At 33.6% G+C, this 25655-nt stretch overlaps 1 protein-coding gene across 7 annotated transcripts in view; it reads left to right on the plus strand.

Annotated features, from left to right (window-relative positions):
* The window catches only part of SLC25A40 (solute carrier family 25 member 40), a 55252-nt gene that overhangs the window by 25306 nt on the left and 4291 nt on the right, over positions 1–25655 (plus strand). For 6 of the 7 annotated variants that reach the window (XR_005242405.2, XM_038004574.2, XM_038004575.2 and 3 more), the window contains 9 exons: positions 3320–3388; positions 5206–5326; positions 7560–7619; positions 9300–9406; positions 13617–13684; positions 15571–15695; positions 16430–16603; positions 19667–19776; positions 21790–21871. Coding sequence is in view for 6 of the 7 variants with exons in the window: in XM_038004574.2 (XP_037860502.1) it covers positions 5230–5326; positions 7560–7619; positions 9300–9406; positions 13617–13684; positions 15571–15695; positions 16430–16603; positions 19667–19776; positions 21790–21871 (823 nt within the window). In the remaining variant the exon portion in view is untranslated. Of the gene's footprint in view, positions 1–3319; positions 3389–5205; positions 5327–7521; positions 7620–9299; positions 9407–13616; positions 13685–15570; positions 15696–16429; positions 16604–19666; positions 19777–21789; positions 21872–25655 lie in introns of all 7 variants that reach the window. The other variant, XM_007982283.3, reaches the window with a different exon arrangement.

Here is a 25655-nt window from a genome sequence, read left to right on the forward strand (position 1 = left end):
GAGAAAGACAAATATCACATGTTCTCAGTCATATGTGGAGCTAAAAAAGTGGATCTCATGAAGACTAAAAGTAGATTGGTAATTACCAGAGACCAGGAAGGTTTTGGGGAAGGAAACTGGGAAGAGAAGTTGATGAATGAGTACAAATTTCAGTTAGATAGAAGAAATAAGACCTGGTGTTTGATCAATTGGTAGAGTAAGCATAGTTAATAATCTGTTACACATTTCAAAATAACTGGAAGATAATAATTCGAATGTTCCTAACATAAATAAAAGATAAATGTTTAAAGTGATGGATATCCCAATTACCCTGATTTGATCTTGACACACTGTATTAATATATCAGATTATCACATGTACTCCCAAAACATGTACATCTAGTATGTATCAATAAAAATAAATAAATGTATTAGTCCATTCTGACACTGCTAATAAAGACATACCTGAGACTGGGTCATTTATAAAGGAAAGTGGTTTAATTGACTCACAGTTCAGTGTGGCTGGGGAGGCATCAGTAAACTTACAATTATAGTAGAAGAGGAAGCACACATGTCCTTCTTCACATGGTGGCAGCAAGGAGAAGTGCCAAGCAAAAGGGGGAAAAGTCCCTTATAAAACCATCAGATCTTGTGAGAACTCACTATCTCAAGAACATCATGATTAAATTAACTCTCACTTGTTCCCTCTCATGACACATGGGGATTATGGGAACTACCATTTAAGATGAGATTTGGGTGGAGAGACAACCAAACCATATCATGCATTCCTGAGTATTCTTTTTTTCAATGGAATAAAGGATTCCTCAAAATAGTAAGGAAAGTATACATGCCTTAACATCAAAGTAGGTAAAAGATGCAAATGGACATACTACAGAAGAGGCATTATATACTACTGATAAAAATGTGAAGAAATGTTAAGCATCTTTATTGGACAGGGGAAGGTGATATACTTTGGCTGTATCCCCACCCAGGTCTCATCTTGAATTGTAGTTGCCACAGTCCCTACATGTTGTGGGAGAGACCTGGTGGGACGTAATTGAATCATGGGGGTGAGCCTTTCCCGTCCTATTCTTGTGATAGTGAATACTTCTCATGAGAGCTGATAGTTTTATAAAGGGGAGTTCCCCTGCACAAGTTCTCTTACCTTCTCTGCCGCTGTGTGAGACGTGCCTTTTACCTTCTGCCATGATTGTGAGGCCTCCCCAGGCGTGTGAAACTGTGAGTTCATTAAAACTATTTTATTTGTTAATTGCCCAGTCTTGGGTATGTCTTTATCAGTAGGGTGAAAACAGACTAATGCAGAAGGTAAATCAAGATTATAAGATAGCATTTAACACATATTTGTTTTGAAAAAATTAAAAATTCTGATGAGACTGAGGAGGTACTTTTCTGTCTTCTGGCTTAAATGTAAATTACTTTAATCCTTTTACTAAATGTTCTTAATCTCTTGGTTGAGTGAATTTTGTTATTAAGTAACATGTTTCTTAACAAGGGCTCATGGGTTTTTCATGTTGGAGAATGCTTCCCATTTACACTTGAAGACCACGTTGGCTAGTTAGAATAAATTATTAATGGTTACTTCAGCAGCATACAGAAGCAGAAAAGGTATAGAAAAGAAGAATTTTGCAGGGAGTTGAGGGAGGAAAACTGTTCTTGCAGAACGTTTTGTTGATGAGATGTTCTACTATTATAAGAAAGCCAAGAGATACTTTGTTAGAGTGATTTATCCCACTAGAATGTGTCCTCCCTGAAAAAGGGACAGTGTCTGCATATAGGCGAATAGAAAGTGGCAAAGAAAAAAGATAAGTAGGTTGGTAAAACTCTAGGGAGTTTAAAGCAATGTTGAATACATTATGAGTTCTAGGCAGTTCACTGATAATCACTTCTCACATTTTCTACGTGTACTCCCAAGTCTCTGGGAGTAGAGTTTTGCATTTTTTTCATTATTTTTGTAATAAATTGAAAAGGAGACTCATTTTTCAGTTCTCATTATAATTAGGTAATATGATTTTAGGAGATAATTGATGTAACTTATTTTTCTAAAATAGTATATATGTTATGAAACAATTTCATTAACTATTCTGAAAAGTTGTATCTAAATTTCTGACTTGTTTCCTTACATTCTAATGGCTAAAAACGTAATAAAGTTTTCTGGATTTACTTTCATGTGCACATATTCAAGTGTCAACCTTGCTGGCATCAGTGTCAACAATAAAGTACTGTGGGCCATTTTACCATTCTGGAAGAGAAATATACCTGTATTCTAGCATACATATATTATTTTTCCACTTAAAGGAGCTCATTTAAATGAATGTTACAAATATGATGTTCCCTAGACTTGAAGATTCTACATAAGTTTCAGGAACTAAAATATTTTTATTATACATATTTTCACATATAAAGAAAAATACAGAACAATGAAATATTTATGATATATGTTTACGTAGATTTACCAAATCATTAACATTTTAGTATATTTATGTTTTTGAAGTTTTGTAAACTACAGCTATTAGAACATTATGGTCCTTAATAATTTAGAATGATATCTTAAAAGATAAATGATATCTTAAAATAATCTTAAAAGATTATTTCTACATACAAAATAAACAAGATGTCTGAAATATTGTCTAATATCAAATTAGTATTATCTAATACCAGACCATGTTCAGGTATCACTAGTTACCTTCAAACTGGAAAAATTTGTTTGTTTCAACCAGGGTTCTTTTGGTGGTTGACTCTTTCAAGATTCCTTTAATCTCCCCTGCCACCTTTTTTCCCACCTTTGACTTGGAGAAATCAAGACAATAGTCCTGTAAGCTAAAAGAGTACAACTTCTACTGTTATGTGGCATCCATTACCTTGTTACCCTAGTTGCTGAATTTCCTGTGACTTGGAAGTTAGATCTAAAGCTTGTTGCTTGTTTCAATTCAGATTAAAGGGTCCCCCCTCTTACACTCCCCTCCCAAAAAAAAACCTTCATAGATGATGCTGGACCTTTAATTTTGTGTTACAAAATCTGGTTGTTCTACTGTAAATGATGGTAAGATTGATTACTGTGTTTGGGCTCTAGAGTCATTTGCTTATTTGTTTTTAAAGCAGAGTATATTAACTAGAATAACATGAGGTTTTTGTGAAAATGCTTCTGTAACTAATGCTTGCCTGTATGGAGTGCTCGTTATATTCCTCAGAGCAATTAGTAGAAAGCCTTTAATGAATATTTGTTGATTTTTGTATTGAAGTTTTTATGTACTCCTTTCTTTTAGATTTATTATCCTTTTCCTGGGTGAAAAGATAAGACAATTACTTTCTTTTAATTATAGGTTTTTGGCTACTGATGTTACAGACGATACAATATTGGAGCATAGAGTTGAAGAAAAGACTCAAACCAGGTAGGTAGATAATAAAAGTCTAAAGAAACAATAAAATTACCATTTATTTTTATAAAAGACATTATCGATATTATTGACAAAATTGGAATATGAACTGTAGAGTACTGTTCAAAATTGTTTTCTGAATTTGATAATTGTATTGTGATTATATAAGATAATATTTTGACATATTTATGGTGAAGGGACATGATGTATGCAGCCTACTTTTGAATGGTTCAGAAAAAAATGATATGTAATTTGACAGAGAATTCGATAAGTCATGCATAAGTAAGAACTCTCATATTGCCAGTAGAAGTATAAATTGATCCAAGCTTTCTGGAAAGCATCATGGCAATTTGTATGAAGTTTTTTTGTTGTTGTTGTTGTTTTGTTTTTGACACGGAGTCTCCTCTGTCACCTAGGCTAGAGTGCAGTAATGCGATCTTGGCTCACTGCAACTTCTGCCTCCTGGGTTAAAGGATTCTCATGCCTCAGTTCCCCAAGTAGCTGGGACTACAGGTTTGCACCACCATGCCTGGCTAATTTTTTGTAATTTTAGTAGGGACTTGGTTTCACCATGTTGGCCAGGCTGGTCTCGAACTCCTGACCTCAGGTGATCCACCTGCCTTGGCCTCCCAAAGTACTGGGATTACAGGTGTGAGCCACCGCACCTGGCCCTGTATCAAGTTTTAAAATAGCTTATCCCACCAATCTTACTTTTTTTCCTAGAGTAATTGCAGGAAGGTTACAAAAAGATATATATGTATGTATAAGAATATTATAGCAGAATATTTTACAGTTTGGAAATTGGCAACAACCTGGTATCTAACAATCTGAAACTGATTAAATATAATTAACTACTGTGCAAGCAATAAAAATGTAAATCTGTTTTTATTGACACAGTGTCTATAATATATTTTTGTTAAAGCAGGCTACTAAAGCAAAATAGTATTAACCTGTTTTTCAGAAAAGCTGTATGTACACAAACATATAAGTGTATGTGTTTGATTAATATACAGTATTTAGTTAGATGAAATGTGTGTGTATAGACGTATCCATATGTATGTGTATATGTGCGTAGACATTTGGAAGGATGGCATTCATGTTGCTGGTGATTATTATTATTTTTTTTTTTGAGACGGAGTCTTGCTCTGTCGCCCAGGCTGGAGTGCAGTGGCGCAATCTTGGCTCACTGCAAGCTCCGCCTCCCAGGTTCATGCCATTCTTCTGCCTCAGCCTCCCCAGTAGCTGGGACTACAGACGCCCAGCTAATTTTTTGTGTTTTTAGTAGAGACGAGATTTCACCATGTTAACCAGGTTGGTCTTGATCTCCCGACCTTATGATCTACCCGCCTCGACCTCCCAAATTGCTGGAGTTACAGGCGTGAGCCACCGTGCCTGGCCAGTGATTATTTTTGAATAGTAAGTTCATAAGTTATTTTTATACTGTTTTGTATTATCTGACTTTTTAAGACTTTTATGTTTTTATGTTGCTTTTCTCCTCAAATTTTTGTAAGATAAAACTTATTAAGGTTATGTGTTTTTATTTTACATCTGTACAACAACTACTGGTGTCTAATAAAGGGCTATATTTGCTGATACCTCTGTACTCTACTGGGGAGGGTTTCTTAGTAGTGTTTATGAGGCTAAGTTCACTGACTCTGAGACTTACTGGTCAACTGCTTTCATTCTATTATGTGGTCTGTATCTGTTTGGTTAATTCTCTCTTAGTTGTCTTACTATTGTGATGCTGCTCACCCAGCTTAGCTGAAGGACATTATCATTTTTGAAGTATCAGAGGACGTGCTCTAATTTTATATTTTCTTTTTCTTTAACAGGTTTGTATTTAATTAGTTAAAAATATGGATCCCGAAACAAGAGGACAAGAGATTATCAAAGTGACACCTCTTCAACAAATGCTTGCCTCATGTACTGGAGCTATACTGACATCACTAATAGGTAAAATTATGTTACTGATGTAGATTATGTAACTTTGAATGAATCAGTGCTTCCATTTGAGTTTTAGTATCAATGTTTCAATGTAGGTTATTTCTATTTTCCTAAGTGTTGGCTGGCTGAGAAATAAAGAGAAGGCGTACAAAGAGGAATTTTACACCTGGGCCTCCGGGGGTGACATCACATATCGGTGGACTGTGATGCCCACCTGAGCTGCAAAACCAGCAAGTTTTATTAAGGATTTCAAAAGGGGAGTGGGTGCAAGAACAGGGAGTAGGTCACAAGATCACTTGCTTCAAAGGCAAAAAGGAGAACAATCACATGCTTCTGAGGAAACAGGACAAGGACAAAATCACAAACTCCTGAGAAGGGTCCAGCAAAGATCACAAGGCAAAGGGCAAAAGCAGAATTACTGATAAGGGTCTATGTTCAGCAGTGCACATATTGTCTTGATAAACATCTTAAACAGCAGAAAACAGGGTTCGAGAGCAGAGAACCAGTCTGACCTCAAATTTACCAGGGTGGAGTGTCTCAATCCTAGTAAGCCTGAGGGTACTGCTGGAGACCAGGGTATATTTCAGTCCTTATCTCAACCACGTAAGACAGACACTCCCAGAGGGCCGTTTATAGACCTCCCCCCAGGAATGCATTCCTTCCCCAGGGTATTAATTATTAATATTCTTTGCTAGGAAAAGAATTTAGTGATATCTTCCCTACTTGCACATCCGTTTATAGGCTGTCTGCAAGAAGAAAAATATGGCTCTATTTTGCCCAGTCCTGCAGGCAATCAGACCTTATGGTTGTCTTCCCTTGTTCCCTAAAATCACTGTTATTGATTTCATATTGTTCAAACACATGTTTTACAATCAATTTGTACAGTTAGCACAATTATCGTAGTGACCCTGAGGTGACGTACATCCTCAGCTTATGAAGATAACAGGATTAAGAGATTAAGAAAGGCGTAAGAAATTATGAAAGTATTATTTGGGAACTGGTAAATGCCCATGAAATCTTCAGAATTTATGTTCCCCTGTCATGGCTCCAGCCAGTCCATCCGTTTGGGGTCCCTGACTTCCCACAACACATTCTATCATTTATGATCCATGAATGTTTCATCATATTATTATATGAAAACAACCCTGGACAGAGATTCAAGAGACTTGAATTTTTAGTCCTTGCTTTGCCATTTTCAAGTTGAAATCTAACTTTTATTTGAACTTCATTATTTCATCTGTAAATTAGGGACTTATACTGAGATTTCTTTTGGGTCCCTATCAACATTAAACTTTTCTGATTCTCCTTTTTTATAATAGAAAACAAGAAGATGGAATAAAATATTACCATAATGAATATATAGAATTTTAGCAATTTATGTTAGCAACAATTACAAATAATCTTTATTTTGCACTAATGGAATTTCTTAAATTTCTCTGGATCACAGTTTTCTGTTTCTTACAGTCAGCTTCTTGTAGATGTAGCCAAATGACATAGTTAGGTGATAGTTTAGCATTTTAATGATTTTTAAGTTGCGTAGTTTATACAAATAACAAATGATTAGAACAAATAAATTAATTGCTTATGATGTATTTTCAAGTCAGAATTTGAGTTATAAAGGTCATAGAGATCATCTAATATGATTATTGTCATTCTCAAGATGAGGAAAAGTTTTCTTAGAACCATTATTTGGCATTTGTTTCTACTTGGATAAAATATAGCATACATATTAAAACTATATTCCTTTGCTGTGCCGTGCCCAAATGGAATAACATAATTTAGTGCTAAAGATGTTTTATGGCCAGTGTACTCAAATTTTTATTATCTGTACCACTTATTTGATACAGGTAAATTTGACAGATTAGGAAGACTAATATCATTTGACTGTTGATTACTTATACAAAGTTATTCTCAAAGACTTTTGGAACTTTTGCTTCTTCTATTAGAAAGCATATTTTCTTACAAATACCAACTTTATTGCTAATGGAATGATAGTTGTAGGAATATTACAAATAGCAGTTGGTACTCATGAGAGAAGTAATTAGTCTGTCTTTCACTGATTAGCAAAATTGAAGGGCAAAAAAGTTAGAATGTTACATTCAAGACTACTTTAAGATAAATAAGCTCACCCATTATATAGCCATGAGGAAAAGTATGAATCAATGTATTTTGTGTTCTTTGTAAAACATCTATCCAATTTACAGATACCACTTGCTAATTGAAACTTACATATCTTCAATAGTGACACCCCTGGATGTTGTTAAAATTAGACTCCAAGCCCAAAACAACCCACTCCCCAAAGGTACGTGTACTAATTACCCTAAAATGTTATGTTTGATTTTTAAATGTTCCTTTGTTTATTTTTGTTTGCATAATATTAATTTGCTAATTTATTAAAATAGATGCCTCTTACCCTCATGAAAAACATTTTTGTTTTCACCATTTAGTTGTACGTGATGAAGTGTAGGCAAAAAATAAATATATAACATTTGTAGGGACCTACTAATTAAAGCAAAGGATGGTTATGTATTTGTAGATGTGCCTCAGAGGTAAGAACAGAATTATATTTGTGAGGGACCTTAGAATCTAGCTTACTCCCGTGTCCAAAAGTTGTGCCCATGTTAGAGCATCATGACCATCATACAACTATTGCTTGAATATAGTGATTGGAAATGTATTATTTTATCAGATAGCTTGGTTAATTTCTGGATAGTAGTTTATGTAGAATTTGAGACAAATAATGATGTGTTTTTATAAGATAGGCAAGATTAGCAATTCCTTAGTATTTTATAGGTTTATAAAGATAATGGCATTGCAACCACATTTTAAGTGGCAGAAAACACAATTTGGACTGTGAGAAAATTGGCTCAGATATAAAGCCACTGTGTTGAATACAGAGCAGTGAGAGGGAATGAACAACCCTGATATTTTAGATGAATGAAAGAGTAGATTGTAGGAAGAGGCTAAAAAGGTAATTTCCTATATGTTAAAGAAAACCACAAAAGCAGAAGGCAACACTCAGACTTAAGTATTACAAAATTCACAGCTTCGTATTTTTATATACGGTTGGGCAGTGAAGACAATTTTGGTAACAGTTTAGTCCAGTAAGTGGGAAGAAGTTGGTACTAGAGAAGAAGGTTGTTACTACATTAGGTCGAATGTGACAAATGGCTAGACTGAGGAGTACAGATACAGAAAAAGAGACAAAGCATGGCATTATGTACATTGAGAATGATATTTTTTAAAAAATTCTATTTTTGTCTGAATTTCCCTTGCATACCACAGATTTTTCTTCTGGACAAATAGACAAGATTTATGTCCGTGTTCTCTTCTCTAAATGAGTTTTCCTCTTTTATCTTCTTTCTTCATTCCCTCAGATAACTTAAAAACTTAAAAGAAGTTATTTGTGTACTTTTTTTTTTTTTTTGAGAGTGAGTCTTACTCTGTCACCCAACCCAGGCTGGAGTGCAGTAGTGTGATCATAGCTCACTGCAGCCTTGACCTCCTGGGCTCAGGTGATCTTCCCACTTCAGTCTCCTGAGTAACTGGGACTACAGGCATGTGCCACCACACCCAGCTAATTTTTAAAAATGTTTTGTAGAGTTGGAGGTTCACTGTGTAGCCCAGGCTGAAATCAAATGCCTGGCCTCAAGTGGTCCCCTGACCTTGGCCTCCCAAAGTGCTGGGATTACAGCCATGAGCCACTGTGCCCAGCCATTTTCTTACACAGTTCTGAAAACATAAAGTACTAATTTGCAGTTACTTTTAACAACTCTGAGTTTAGAATGCATTGCAGTAGCATTAAGCAAATCAAATTAATTATGTCCATTTCATCCTAAAAAGTAGAGATGGTTATTTATCTTTTTCAAGATTCTCTTTTCATAATTTTCTAGTTTCCTCATTGTGATGTCAAATTGTTCATCTGTAAAAATAATAAAGGTTATATGAGGTAATTGTTGGCTGTTGGAATCTTCTTTGCTAGGAAAATGTTTTGTATATAGTAATGGACTCATGGATCATCTATGTGTCTGTGAAGAGGGAGGCAACAAACTGTGGTATAAGAAGCCAGGAAATTTCCAGGGAACATTGGTAAGGTGATTATATTTTTTAGAATCACAGTATATTTTCTATTTAATCTTATATGTGAAAGATTTTTCTAATTGCAAGAGGGTGAAGAATCATATTAAACTGAGAACAGGGAACTACTTCTTTGCTGTTTAACCCTTTGTTAACCTTTTCATAGGTTCATGGTTTTGTGTAAAAAAGGGGGAGGTAACTTTTTAAAAAACTAACCATTTTTATTTTGAAATAATATAAAATTAAAAATATATATACAGACAGATTTCATGTACCCTTTTCTTAGTTTCCCCCAGTGGTACCATCTTACAAAACTAATACAGTGTCACCACAAGGATTTTGACATTGATTGATACAATTAAAATAAAGAATAATTTCATCATCACAAGGATTCTTCCTGTTTCCTTTTTTAGAGCCACACCCATTTCCCTTGTTTTCTCACCAACTCCTTAAGTCCTCGCAACTACTAATCTGTTCTTCATTTATGTAATTTTGTCATTTCAAGAATGTTATATAAATGGAATCATAACATATATAACCTTTTGGGGTTGGCATTTTTTACATAGCATAATTACCTGGTGATTCATCCAGGTTGTTGCATGTGTCAATCATCTGTTCCTTTTGTATTGCTCATGATATAGATTATTTCATGGTACAGATATAATACAGTTTGTTTTCAGAGTTTTTTCCCAGATTTTGGCTATTATGAATAAAGCTGCTACAAACATTCACTTACTCTGGGAAAAATGCATTAGGGAATACAGTTGCTGAGTCATGTGGTAGTTACATGTTTATAGTTTAAGCAACTCCTAACCTGTTTTCTACGCTGGTTCTACCATTTTACATTTTTCATTAGCACTGTGTGACTGATCCAATTTCTCCGCATCTTCACTAGTGTTTTGGTGTTGTCACTACTTTTATTTTACCAATGATGATAGCTGTGTAGAGATATCTCGTTGTGGTTTTAATTTGCATTTCCCTAGTGGCTAATGATGGTGAACATCTTTTAATATGCTTGTTTCCCTCTTCAGTAAAAAGGCTCTTCATGTCTTTTGACCCTTTTCTAATAAAATTGTTTGTAGTTTTACTGTTGAATTTTGATAGTTATTTATATGTTCTAGATACTAGTCTTTTGTTGAATGTGTGGTTTGCAAATATTTTTTTCCACTTCTAGTTTGTCTTTTCATCCTCTTAAACATGGTCTTTCACAGAGTAAAACTTTTTAATTTTTATGAAGTTTGATTTATTAATATCTTTTATAGGTCATGCTTTCGGTGTCAAGGCTAAGAACTTTTTGTCTACTGTTACACTCTGAAGACGTTTTCATAAAAATTGTATTTAAGTCCTTGATCCATTTTGAGTTAGTTTTATATAGGGCATGAGACTGTGATTGAGGTTTGTTTGTTGTTGCTGCCTATGGATGTTCACTTGCCTTTGTGGAAATGGCTTTATTTCCTCCATTGAGTTGCTTTTTGCACCTTTGTCAAAAATCAGTGGGGCATATTAGGTGTGTCTACTTCTGAGTTTTCTATTCTGTTCCATTTATCTCTGTCTGTCACTCTGTCAATACCACAGTCTTAATTATTGCACGTGTAAGTCTTGAAATTAGATTCACTTATTCCTCTTACTTTATTTTTATATTTCTTTTTATTTTTTCTGACACAAGGCCTCGCTCTGTCACCTAGGCTGGAGTGCCGTGGAGCAATCATGACTTACTGCTTCCTCAATCTACATGCCTCGAGATTCTCCCACCTCCATCTCCCAAGTAGCTGGGACTATAGGCATGTGCCACTGTGATTTATGTTTTGTAGAGACAGAGTATCATTATGTTGCCTAGTCTGGTCTCACACTCCTGGGCTCAAGCAGTCCTCCTGCTGTGGGCTCCCAAAGTGCTGAGATAGAGGCGTGAGACTCGGAATCTGGTCCTTATATTTTTTTTCAAAGTTGTTTTTGCTATCCCCAGAGTTCCTTTGTCTTTCCACATAAATCTTAGCTTGATCCTGTTTATATTTACAAAAAAATATTGCTAGGGTATTTATTGGAATGACATTCAACTTGTATGTTAATTTTGAGGGGAATAACATCTTTAATGTGTTGAGTGTTTCAATCCATTTTCAACCTGCTTATGACATTATAATTGAAGTGAATTTCTTTTAGATAACATAAAATTGAGTCGTGTTTTAACTTCACTCTGTCAGTTTTTATCTTTTAGTATACTTAGTTTAACTATTGTAATGCATTATAGATTAGAACTTAAGCCTATTATTATTTTTTTAATTTTCTCTTTGTTCTGTTTTCTATTTCTGTTTTGCTTTTCCTGCCTTCCTTTGTGTTACTTGAACATTTTTTAGCATTCCATTAAACTCTTAATCTCACTTAAAACATTCTATTTTAGCTGTCTTTTTCTGACATTGCTTCCATGGGGGAGAAAGGATGTCACCTTGTTACTGTCGGATAGAGTTAGAAGTCCAGGTTCCCCACCCAGCCTCTATTGACGCACAGTGTGAGGGAAGACCTCTTTTACTGTTGAGCATGCATGGGAGTTCTGGCTTTCTACATGGTTTCCACTGACGGTGTAGTGGGGTAGCCTCATTGCTGGGTGATGGTGAAAGTACTGACTCTCCACTATTCCTCCTGTGACACCACCCTAGCAGAGGGATGAAGGAGCCTTACTGCTGACCTGGTAGGGGTAAAAGTCTTGGTTCCTTATTGACCTTCTGTCAGCCTTACATTGATGGAAGTCTAGGCTACCTACTTAGCCTTTGCTGATACAGGTCGTGGTGCCACAAGTTTCACTTTGTTGTTTGGTTAGAGTAGAGTGGTTATTGTCTAAAACTTTTCTGTCTTACTAGGGCTCTTTTTCCTGGGAAAATATGCAGTCCTTTGTGACTAACGTCTTTTACTTAGCACAGTGTTTTAAGATTCATCCATGTTGTAGTATGTATCAGTATTTTGTTTCTTTTATTGCCAAGTAATATTATGTGAATATATCACATTTTATTTATCCATTCATCATTTGATAGACATTTGGGGTGTTTCTACTTTTTGGAATAATTCTATGGACATTCATGTTTCTGTGTGAACATGTGTTTTAATTTCTCTTGGTTATAACCTTATGTGAATATGTGTTTTAATTTCTCTCAGAGTATAACTGGAGTTGAAATTACTGAGCCATGTGATGACTATGTTTAACCTTTTGAACAACTGCTAGGCTACACCATTCTGTATTCTCACCAGTAGCATCTGAGGGTTCCAATTTCTTCACATTTTCACCAGTATTTTTTATTGTCTGTCTTTATAATTTTAGCTTATTTAGTAGGTATGAAGTGACATCTCATTCGTGGTTTTGCTTTGCATTTTCATAATGATCAATGATGAACATTTTTCCTTTTTCTATTTTTCTTTTCTTTTTTTTTTTTTTTTTGAGACAGGGTCTCACTGTTGCCCAGGCTGGGGTGCAGTGGTGTGATCTCAGCTCAGTGTAGCCTCTCCCTGATGGACTGAAGCAGTCCTCCCACCTCAGCCTCCCAAGTAGCTGGCACCACAGGAGTGTGTCACCGTGCCCAACAAATTTTTTAGCTTTTTGTAGAGATAAGGTCTCACTATATTGCCCAGGCTGATGTTGAACTCCTGGGCTCAAGGGGTCTCCTACCTTCCAAAGTGCTGGGATTACAGGCCGGAGCCACTGCATGCAGCCAAACAGGTTTTCGTGTGCTTATTGGCCATTTGTGTGTATTCTTTGGAGAAATTCATATTCAAATCCTTAGCCAATTTTTAATTATCTTTTTGTTATCAAATTGTAAGAGTTTGTCTGTTAATAGAAGCTCTGCCTACTTTAGGTTCCTCTCCAAAGATTTCACATAGCACATTTTAATATTTTCTCTGATTTCATGCTTAGGAGAGTTTATCTAACCAATTCTCTGCTGTTGCTCTCCTTCCTTTCTTATAATAATCTTTTCAAAAGCTTTTTTTCTAAGCTCTTAGAACAATCTAGAGCTGAGTAATATAGACTTTATTCTGTAAGAAGTTAGTATCATCCAGAAATGCTTCATTTTAATTGTGTTTTAAAATTACCTTTTTAAAAAGAACAGACATAAATCCAAAAAGCTAATTTTTTTAGATGTAAATACCCGAAAGAATCAAATTACCAATCATCACTATAAATTTTTATATATCAGGTTTAAAGATATATTTTGATTACTTTTTTCTATTATAATTTTAGGATGCCTTTTTAAAAATCATTCGAAATGAGGGCATTAAATCTCTATGGAGTGGCCTTCCTCCTACCCTGTAAGTTGAATTTTAATGTTTTTTCTACCAAATAATGGATGTTATTTTATCCTATAATCAGCATGGTTGGACAAAGTCTTGCATTTTTAATATTAGAATGCTTTCATTTTCTGAGGTATTGTTTTTAAGCCTCACAGCCACCTGCACGTTTAATGATGTATTGAAAGACTTGCAGGACCTGAAGAGGTTATATTCACAGATACGGTTTATTATAGGAAAAGGATACAAAACAGAATCGGTAAGGGAAAAAGGCACATCAGGAGTTGTCCAGAAATGGGCTTCCAAAGTCCTCCCTTATGGCATTGCACAGGATGTGCTTATCCTTCTGTTAGTGAGCTCTGAAGTATACAAAGTGCTTCTGCCTTGGGAAACCCATTTGAGTTTTGAGTGTAGGGCTTTTATTGAGCATGGGTTGTATGGACACATTCTGTCTTTGAGGCCAGTTGTGATGAGCAAAACTTTAAACCCATAGAAGGAAAGAAGTTTACTATAAATCGCAGTATACAGATCAACCTAGACAAGTTGGTTTAGTGCTTCAGATGTCCAAAAAACCTTCTAATAGGGAATACTCCAGGGGATACGTTCCCATGAGTTGTCCAGATGTCAGGCATGCACATAGGCCCTCCTGAAGTTATACAAGGTTTGAGCAACCAAGCCTGCTGTGTTGTCTTTGCTACACAAGCATATGGTAATTTTTTTCATGTTCAGAAATAAAGATTTTGATGTCTATTTGTTCATTTTACTAAAGCTGTATGATATATTGCAAAATGTATACTTTCTCCAGATAATTCTAATTGTCTACTAACTAGCGATTACATGAATTAGTATGATAAACTCAATATTAAATGTAAAAATCTAAAATAATAACTTAGCTTTTGCTGTCTCATTTATTCCCAAGGACTTTATATTTTTAATGGAGGAAATTAGTCAATTTGAGGCATTTATTTTAAGCAATGCTTAAGGTTTGAAGTTAGTGGCAGATCTAATACCTCACCAGTCAGTCCTGCTCCTAAATTCTCAGCAGCAAAGTCCACCATATAAGATTAAGCATTCCAGACTATGGTCTGTGAATGTTCTGTAGTTATATCATAAACATGGACTCATTTCTTGTTGCATTAATATTTATCGACATGACAGTACATGCAACTTTGTGTTTGAATTAAATAATTCCCTTTTAATAATTTCTTTTAAAATAGTGTATCATTAGAATTCCCTTAAAATTAGTGTATGTAATTCTGATGAAGTTAATTATAATTTATGTCTAGTTACAAGCAGGAGTGATATATGGTCTATAGTTCAAAAATGTTTTACAATTTCTCATATACTTTTTATTTTGCTGATTCTGATGTTATGGTAATTATGAATGAGAAAGAAGATCTGGGCGACCAGAAACAGAACAAGTTAAGGAGATGAAGTGTCTGTCTTAATTTGTCTTTTCCTATTTGTTTTATTTTTATTTAATTTATTTATTTAGAGACAGTCTTGCTCTGTCCCTTAGGCTGGAGTGCAGTAGCATGATCTCGGCTTATTGCAACCTCTGCCTCCTAGGTTCAAGTGATTCTAGTTTCTCAGCCACTTGAGTAGCTGGTATTACAGGCATGTGCCACCATGCTAGCACTTATTTAATGCTATATATTGTAACTGTCTTCACAACTAGAATGCAAACTTTTGGATGGCAAATGCCTACTTTATATCTTTTTACTGCCTACTAAGTTAAGTATTAACCATTTTTAAAATAAAAGAAAAATTGATCTCATAGGCTAATTTGTTGTGGTTTTTAGCTTACACAAAATATAAGGGTTTTTTCGCTTATATAATAATATTTGAATTTAAGACTGTGGAATCTTTTGATAATTTTGAACAAATCTTTTTGTGTGATCTAACAGAGTGATGGCAGTTCCTGCCACAGTTATTTATTTTACCTGCTATGATCAATTAAGTGCTCTTCTGAGATCTAAGTTAGGAGAAAATGAAACCTACATACCAATTGTTGCTGGAATTGTAGCCAGATGTGAGTAATAAATCTTTATTTTCATTTTGATTTCTGTTTAGATCTTCTGTTTAAGTTGGGACATTCACAGATAATTTGTACAATATATAGAATATTAGTATGATATATTTTGCCTTACAGTTTATATTAATTTGTTAATATAGGATAGATACTCCAGAAGTCATATGGAATAGTGATTACCATCAGAATGAGATGGGCTCAGCCTATCTTGGTCAAATCATGGACAGAGTTTTTAGAGTGACATCAGAGTTGGTTCTGATTCACCTGAACTTCTGAGGTATCACGTGGGATCATGCATGCTTCAGTCCAAAGTTCTGAATCACTTTCCTTAAAACTTTGGGATTCAGAGTTTGATCACAAGGAAAGTTGACTCTATACAGAAGAACGTTTACTCTGCTAAATGGGAGTGGGATTTATTGGGTCAGTAACTGGAATGGGCTTTGGTTTTCATAGTTCTGGTTGATTACAACATTTCTGGAACTGCCGTTGAGAGAGTTGAAACCAGAAAAAGTAAGATATATGAAAATAGACTTTTAAGAAATAACTTTTATCAAGGGAAAGATCTGTGTCAATTATGTTGACATCATTAGATATTTAATTTTAAGGTTTTCAGACATTATAGAATAAAAGTTTAAAATATCATAAAAGATATGAATATTAATTTTTACAGTATGTGTATTTGCATAGCACATGGCTTTATTTTTGTTTTCTTTTTTTAAACTTGTTTGTATTAGTTGGTGCAGTAACTGTGATAAGTCCACTAGAATTGATTAGAACCAAGATGCAGTCCAAGAAGTTTTCTTACATGGAACTGCATCGATTTGTCAGCAAGAAAGTATCTGAAGATGGTTGGATTTCCCTTTGGAGGGGCTGGGCTCCTACTGTTCTTAGAGATGTACCTTTCTCAGGTAGGATTTATCTTATTTGTAGCTACTCAATTTTACGTAGCTTTGTTAAATATTACTGTTACTAGATTTTTAACTCTTTACCATTAAAGGTAAGTTATTGTCTGTAGTGACCACAAACTCCTTTTTCATTGTTGGGCTCTCAGATCTTTACAAGCTTTTATTGAATGAATAGTTTTTATTCAAGCTTGTTATTAGTTTTTATACATTAATTAGTGGGTATTCATATTCAGAGAATGCAAAGTACCTTTAACATTCTAAATAAGTCATTTAGTATTATTCTAAACAATTAGTAAGATAAGTAAAACAACTACGAATCAAAGGATAGAATCCATATAAGACCACTTTGGAATTATATGGGCTCCTACTTTTTCAGTTATTAAAAATAAACATCTCCCCATTAAATGATTACCCTGTAAAAGACTATTACAAATCAAGTAGGCTATTGTACTACTTACTCAATTATGAAAAGGGAGAAAATTATGAAAAGTGAGAAGTGCAAATCTACCAGTAACTTATATAATGTACATACTCTAGTGGCATTTCCCCTGTGGGTCATAGAAGTTTTTAAGACCCAAAAGAAATACTTATCTAGAGAGAAACTGTATCTATATCCTTTAAAAATCATGAAACCACAAATATGTTCTTTCACTGTCACAACCCCAGTGGTAACCAGTATATTAAATGCCATTCATTTCATTAAAAGAATTAGTTTTCCCACATACATATTATTGCCAAACATTATATTAGTTAGTTTTGCCTATTTTTGAAAATCCCCTTTTACTAAAAAATTTTCCTAAGATTCCTTCTTGTGTTATATGCAACTGTTTTCTTCATTTTTACTCATTTATATGTGAGTAAACAACTAAGACAATGCTGCTATGAAAATTTTTAATCAGTTGTTTCTTGGTGCACCTTTGAAAGTTTATCCAGTATTGGATTTGTTGGTTCATATACATACATACATTTCAAATTTTACTAGGTAATATAGAACTCTTTTCTAAAGTGATTGTGTGATCTAGCTACCTACCAGCAATGTATGAAATTTTCTGCTGCTTCACACCCCTTCCAGCGTTTTTATTGTCAAAGTTCTTAATTTTTGTTTAATAATTTAAAGTGGTATCTCACTTTAATTTGTGTTTCCCTGGTTTTTAATAAGATTGGGCACTGTTTCATTGGCATTCATTTATTCATAATTGATTTGGGGTTTTGAAATTGAAGTAGGTTTTAAATTTCATTTTCCTCCCACATGGATAGCTGGTTGTCCCAACATCACCTGTTACAGTGATCCCCAACCTTTTAGGCACCAGGGACTGGTTTTGTGAAAGACAGTTTTTCCATGATTGGAAAAATTGTGTGTGTGTGTATGTGTGTGTGTGTGTGTGTGTGTGTGTGTGTGATTGGTTTCAGAACGAAGCTATTCCACCTCAGATCACCAGGCATTAAATTTTCATAAGGAGCACGCAACCTAGATCCCTCACATGTGCAGTTAGCAATAGAGTTCTATGAGAATATATTGCTACTGCTGATCTGACAGGAGGTGGAGCTCAGGAGGTAATGCTCACTCACCCACCGCTCACCTCCTGCTATGTAGCCCAGTTCCTAACAGGACACAGATCAGTACCAATCCTCAGCCCTGGGGTTGTGGACCCTGATCTATTGAATAACCATAATTGCTCCAGGGATCTGCATTGTCATCTCTGTCATATAACATTTTCATGTATGCATGTATGCATGGATCTGTTTCACTGGTTAATGTTTCTGACTTCAGGCCAATACCACACTGAATTATTAGTGCTCTATGAAAAATCTTTTTTTTTTTTTGGCAGGGTCTCACTCTGTTGCCCAGGCTGGAGTGCAGTGGCACAATCACGGCTCACTGTAGCCTTGATCTATCTACAAGGCTCTAGTAATCCTCCCACATCAACCTCCTGAGTAGCTGGAACTAAAGGCGTGTGCCACCATGCTTGGCTAAGAAAAATCTTGATGTCACTTTATTTTTCTTCCCTAGGAATGTCATCTCTTTATGTTAATAATAAGTCTTTAAGAAGTTGTTTTAGGAGAGAGTCAAATTTTTCTTCATCAAGGTTGTATTCATCTCTTTTTTCTGACATTTGGTTATAGGTGCACCCCACTGTCCCCAGCTTTTAGTAGCTATTTTTAAAGCTCTATTTTAATTTTTTAAAATTAAACTTTGTAGTTGGTACAGTTGCAATTGATTTTTTTCTATAGCTTATATCCAGCTATGTTTTAACATTCTGTTATAAATTCTGCTTTGTCTTACTATCGTTTTGGTTTGGATATATATAAAAATATATGTAAATTTAACTGTTTTATATCATCATTTATAATCATAATTTTTCTTTCTTGCTTGCTGCCCAGTGAGTTTTTGAAGTATGATGACAATAATGAACATCCCCATCGTTTTTCTCATTTTAAAGAAAATAAATCTCATTTAACCATTAATAATTATTTTTGGTATAGGTTTTTGATGCATGTTCTTTATCAAATTAAAGAAGTTTCCTTTTACTTCTAGGTTTCCAAGAAACTTGCTTCTTTTAAATGAAAGAGTGTTGAGTTTTATCAGATGCTTTTTCATTATCATTACATGATCCCATGGTTTTGTTAACATGGTAATATGACATTTAAAGAATTTTATTGTATACCTTTGCATTTCTGGGATAACCCAACTTAATCATAGTGTATGATATTTTATGAAATATTTCTGACTTCAGTTTGTTTTTCATTATTGTTTTTAGGAAGTCTGTACCTATGATCATGAATAGATTGGCCTTTACTTTTTTCCTTTGTACTGTTGTCAGGCTTTGGAATTATAGTCATACTTCATTGATGCATAGTTTTTTTTTTGTTTATAGGACTGCTAGAATATTACTGAGAATTTTGCTTTAAAAAAAGAAATCCCACCCTAGTGGGTGTCTAAGCAGAAAGCAAGGTGTGTCAAGGTTAGAATTTGTCTATCCCCTGAATATATAACCTCATAACTCTTTTATTAAAGTCCACATTTTGTTTCTAAATGTGTGTTCATTTCATTCTCTGTTTTTATAGCAATGTACTGGTATAACTATGAAATTTTAAAGAAGTGGTTATGTGAGAAGTCTGGTTTATATGAGCCATCATTTATGATCAACTTTACTTCAGGGGCATTGTCTGGTTCTGTAAGTTTATTCTTTTGTTATTAATATTCCAGAAAAATAATTGTTGTATTAAAACAAAACAAAATATTATATAACATCTCATGTATATTGAGATCCACTTTGGCTGCACTGCTTGAAAGTTTTTCTAAATATTTTCCATCTATTTTAAGGAAACAAATTATTAGCAAATAAAATAATTTAAACTACTGTATTTATGTTTTTATGTTGCAAAAACATTTTTGTGAGAAACTTTTGAATTTGTTAGATCATTACAGTTACAATACTTTAGAGTTTTATTATTTAGAGCATTTTGTAATTTTGCTCTGATTACATAATATTTCATGCAGTGTCATCTCATATGCGTTAAGCACTTCTAGCCTCTGCTGCTGATTCCTGTTTCTTTGGAAACATTTTGTCCTACTAAAGTACTTTTTAAAAGAATTTGAACAAAAATTACAGTCAGAAGGAAGGAATCTTAAGTTACCATTTTTTGGGTAATAGTTTATCTTTTTCCACACCTCCTTGTAGAATGATATGAAAGTCCTGTAGTAGACTTTCATTATGCAGATTTATATCACCCTGACATTGGTAATAGTTTTTTTATACTCACATACTTCCAAAAATGAATTTGTAATAACTTGTAGTGAGACAATAACACACTGGAACCACATAAAAACAATAGTGAAGGAGCAGAGTGAAGTGATGGAGACTTGGAAAAAAATATTGTAATAATATCTCAGAAAATCTAGGCCAAGGAAGCCATGTAGTTGACTTTAAAACTTAGATATAAATATTCCCAGTCTAAAATCTTTCAAATTAATCCTAGTGGATTATAAGCCTATTGAACAAAAAAAGCAATTAGTATTGTTGAATAATGGCTTTAGGATATTTACCAGTTTTGCAGAAATACAAAGGAGAGTCCTCTATTGTACTATTTCTATGTAACCTAGAAAATCTATTTTTTTAGCATTTTTTAAAATGATCTAGAAAATTGCTGCATTTTGACAGTTTTCAAATAACGTTTTGTCTCTACAACAGAAAAAACATCTGAATGTGAGTGTCCAGGCTTTCTGTCAGAAAACAGAACAGCCTAAACCACCTTATTTTAGAAAGAGTTTCAAAAATGGCTTACATAACATTGTAGCTACTACATGATAGATAATGAAGATGGAGAAAAATCATTGATTTTACCTTACCTGAAATCTTCAAAGCTGATTTCAAGAACGTAAATCAAATTGTTGGGTTGAAATAAAATATAAGTGATTCTAAAGGGGCATTTTATGCCCATATTGGCCAAATGTGAGTTGGGAAGCAAAAATACCTGCCAGTTTTAACCTTGCATGGCTGTTGTATCAAATATTGTGATAACATATTTAAAAGAATTAAGTTATTAAAAAAACTCAAGGCATTGTGGAAATAAGTGTAAATTATTTTGAGAAAAGTTATTTGAAATGTGATTTGCATCCAGCTTTTATCATTAATAGGAAAAAATCTAATTTGTAAACCATTGTAACTATATTTTAATATGTAAACATTTACATAACTATTTTAAAAGGTTTATAGAGCTAAAAGTTCAAAATTCATTTTCATTGTTCAAATTTAAGTTTTTATTCTATTTTAAAAGCATTTGCTGGAAATTTTAAAATGCTTACTAGATACTTGAGAATTTTTGCTTTGACATATGTGTTGTACCTTCTTGTGATGTAAAGGAATAATAAAACACAAAGGAGCATGAGAAATTGTGAATGCTGGTAGTGGAGTCAGAGAGGTGTGGTTGGAATTGTGGCTTTGCAGCTAGTAGCTATGTGACCTCAGGAAAGTAAGGGAATTTTTCTGAGGCTTTTTACTTTTGAGTATAGTGAGAAATACATATCTGTTTTCTTTAATGAAGACTTAAAAGATATATGTATTATTTCATTTTAAAGTTGTTATTTTCATTATTATTCTTACTAAATAATGTACTAATTAGAAGAATGTAAAAATATTTTAGGAAAAGTTAAAAGGTTGATGGAAATTAATCTTACTTTCTGATAGTTTGCAGCTGTTGCAACTTTACCATTTGATGTAGTAAAAACACAAAAGCAGACACAACTTTGGACATATGAAAGTCATAAAAGTAAGTTTAATAAATTTAAAGCATTTTTTTGTTTTTCATCCAGATATTGTAAGAATATCTAAAATAAAGAAAACAAGATTTTTTTCTTCTGCATTATTCTTTGTGTATTTTACTGAAAGTAATATACTGTTAGAATGGAATACCCAGAAAATCTCTAAACAAAAACAAAAAATTTAAGAAAATGTAAAGTCTAATGTTTCTTGAATGCCATCAGTTAAGTCTCATACCTGCGATAAAGAAGAAATAATCTTTGTCATTTAAAAGCTAAGTTGTTTTATGATGTCTTTTCCTACAGTTTGTTTTCAGATCTATTTCAAATTATTATTTTTATTGTCCTCATAAGTCTTTGAAATAAACCAATAAGATAAATCTAGACAAATCAGGATAAAGGATAGGAAATTACTGGGAAACTTTTTTCTTTTTTTTTTTTTTTTGATAGTGTGTATATATATATATCTGTATATGAAAGCATTATCAGATGCTTTTTCATTATTACATGATCCCATGGTTTTGTTAACATGGTAATATGACATTTAAAGATTTTTACTGTGTGCCTTTGCATTTCTGGGATAACCCAACTTAATCATAAAAACCATCTATTTTTATTTCTTCATAACCTGTAATTTCTTCTAGAACAAAAGTGTACTCCTATTTGCTTCTACTAGGATCCCTCTGTCATTTATTCCCTTTAGAAAGTGTAGCAAACCCATGGGAAATTGTCTATTACAAAATTATGTAAGTCTTATGATAAGACTATTACAATGTAAATAAAAATTCTTCTACCCATGATTATAATAGTTTGCATAAAAGGTAAAATAGGTATAATGTTGAAAGAAGCTGGTTACAGACCTCTACAAATGAATCTGATGGATATTGGTGACATCCTTGTCTTTGACCTGTCAAATACCTACTCTCCTCTTATATTAGAAGCTAATGAAAACCTGGGAGGTAATCAGAGTTTTATTATATTAGGCTTCTCCCACTTCCCTGTTTTAGGCATGAGCCTTCTAGAAACCCAAGCCCTATCTGTCCTCCTTTGACAGTTCAAAATTACTTTGTTTCATTCTTCTTTTCTTATCAGAATTTCTATTTCCCCTCTTAAGTATAATATTTAATATAGTAGGATTTCACCAGTTTCTCTTTGGTGTAATTTAGCATAAATGGCTAATGACTGGGGCATTGAGGTAGTGGTGGTCATGGTGGTTGATAAGGGAAAGATGGGAATCTGTACAGGTAGATTCTAATGCACACTAAAGTTTGGGAGCCACTTATGTTGGTAACTAATCATTGGAGTCACCTGAGGTGCTTATTCAATATACCTAAAGCTGGACATCACCCTCAATAGACTCTCATTTAATGACTCTGAGGTGGAACTCTAGCTTGTATATTTTGAAAATGATCCCTAAGTGATTGTGATATATATCTTCATTGAGACTGGCACCAGGGAGCCATCTTTCTTTATTAGATTTAACTCTTACCTATCACCGGTTTTTTCTAATTAATGTTTCCTCATTTAAACCTAAAAGGAAAAATCTTAAGAGTTGGGTTTTAATTTTCCATGATTATCATTGTAAATTTTAATCTGTTAGTGTACTTCAGCTATGAACCAGTTACTTAAAGGTTTACTAAGATAACATTTCAGTTGAAATTACACTTGCAATTTGAGTGATAATCAGCCCATACTTACTGTTTGGATTTACATTATTTATCCCCAAGAAGTAACTCAGCTCCATTTAGAAGTGACTTCCTTCATTCCACAGCTCAACTATACCAAATCCCTTCTCTCTAAGCAAAAAAGAAAATATGAAGTGTTATATCTATCATACTATAGAATGATAGTTCCATGCAAGTATATGATCTGTCAGCCTACTTTGACCACTTCTTCCATTCTTCATTCATTAGTCAATTACTGAGTGCCTGTACTGTGTCAGGCACCATGCTGGTATATACAGATAAATGAGACAATTACCCAAATCCTCAAAGAGCTCATAAGCTACTGGAACAGAGGCTGCATTCAGAAGCACATTAGCATGTAGTAAGTGCCATATCCTATAACAGAGATAACTTTTACCTAATTTATGAGTGTGTCGTATATTATTAATTTTTAAAAATTTAATCTCTGGTTTTAGCTTTTTAAACCTGGCCCAAATGTACTTATTTCCAGAAGTTAAACTTCTTTTTCTCTGAACACATTTAATATTTTTAAAACACTATTCTTAACTGGACAATAGAACTATAGAAAAAAAAAAACTACTCAAGCAATATTTAATTTTTAAACATTTTAAAATTAAAATGTTTAATAGATTTAATAAATAGTACATTGGTTTTAATATTTAAGGCAATATTTTTCTGTATTTCAATATTTATCGTATTTCTATTTTAAAATAGAAATGAATCATTATGAAATGGTTATACTTGCCAAATAAACTTATTTAAAATGTTCAATTTTGGTAATACTAAGGAACAGCAGTGAGAGAACATTTTATATAAATTAAACTGTTGGGGAGGATGTAGCTCACTGGAAACTTTATGCCATGATGGTAACAGTATTTGCAACAGCTACTTTGGAAAACAATCTGGCAGTAGCAAGGAGTCCATTCTGAGTTATCAGTTCCACTCCTAGATATGTGCCCTAGAGAAACTTTTGCACATGTACAAGGATATCCAAGGCAAGATTTTTAAAACAGCAAAAAGTTAGAAATCACCTAAATGTCCCTTTACAGGAAAATGGATAAATCATTATAAGCCATGTAATGCAATACCATGCAGCAATTAAAATGAATAAAATATAGCTGCACTTACCAACCTAGATAATTCTGAAAGCACATTGCAGAAGTCAGTGTGCAGTGTGATATCATTTATATAAAGTTTAAACGGAGGATAAAGAAAAGTATACATTGTTCTGTACATTCCAGATGTATACAAAGAAGAGTATATATGTGGATATGTTTAGATGTAAACATTTAAACAAATGCATGAGAAAGATGAAAAAAGAAAGACAAGAGTGATTACCTTTGAGAATGAGGAAAAATACTATTGGGGAGGAATATATAGGGGGCTTCAACTGGATCTGAAAGAGTTATTACGATATAGTAAATTTGGATGTTCAGTAAATGAGCATTTATTTTCTCTATGCTTGAAATATTTAATAATAAAAGTGTTTCTTTACAGTGCGAGAATTTGCTTATTACCTGTAGGAGTAGCTCTTTAATGTTTAAATGTTAGGCAGGAGACACTTCTAAGGTTCCACTAGAGCTTGGCTTACCTTCAGTTGATATTCTTTTTGTCATTCTCTTAATTTCACCTTCTTGTTAAAATAGAAACTAGTTTGGGGCATGAGTTCTACAAGATTAGAAACACCTGCTGCTTGATCACCATTCTTTGACTAGTTTTTAAAATTTAAATGAAATAATTTAAACATGAAGTGAAAATTGCCAACTTAGAAAGTTCTTGTCATTGACTTTCTTTAGAAAGTTAAATTTCATTCATATTTTGTAATCAGTGTTGGGCTGCTGTAGTTACTGTTTATGCTTATACTATTGCTGGTATAGCTTCTTAAATCATAAGGCTTCATTTATCTTAGTCCTCATTTATTCATAGTCAGAGATTCTGATATTTTATATAAATGAAATTTGGAGATAATGAATCACACTCCATTAAATGGCAAAATTCTAGAAAGTCATTTTTGAAAGATATCGTTTTATCTTAACTTTTATCTTCCAGGCTTGCGTAGTGGTACATACTTTAATCTTGTTTAATGATTCAGGGTTGTCTTCCATGTAAA

This window comes from Chlorocebus sabaeus, chromosome 21, assembly GCF_047675955.1.
Source record: "Chlorocebus sabaeus isolate Y175 chromosome 21, mChlSab1.0.hap1, whole genome shotgun sequence".
Lineage (NCBI taxonomy): Eukaryota > Metazoa > Chordata > Mammalia > Primates > Cercopithecidae > Chlorocebus > Chlorocebus sabaeus.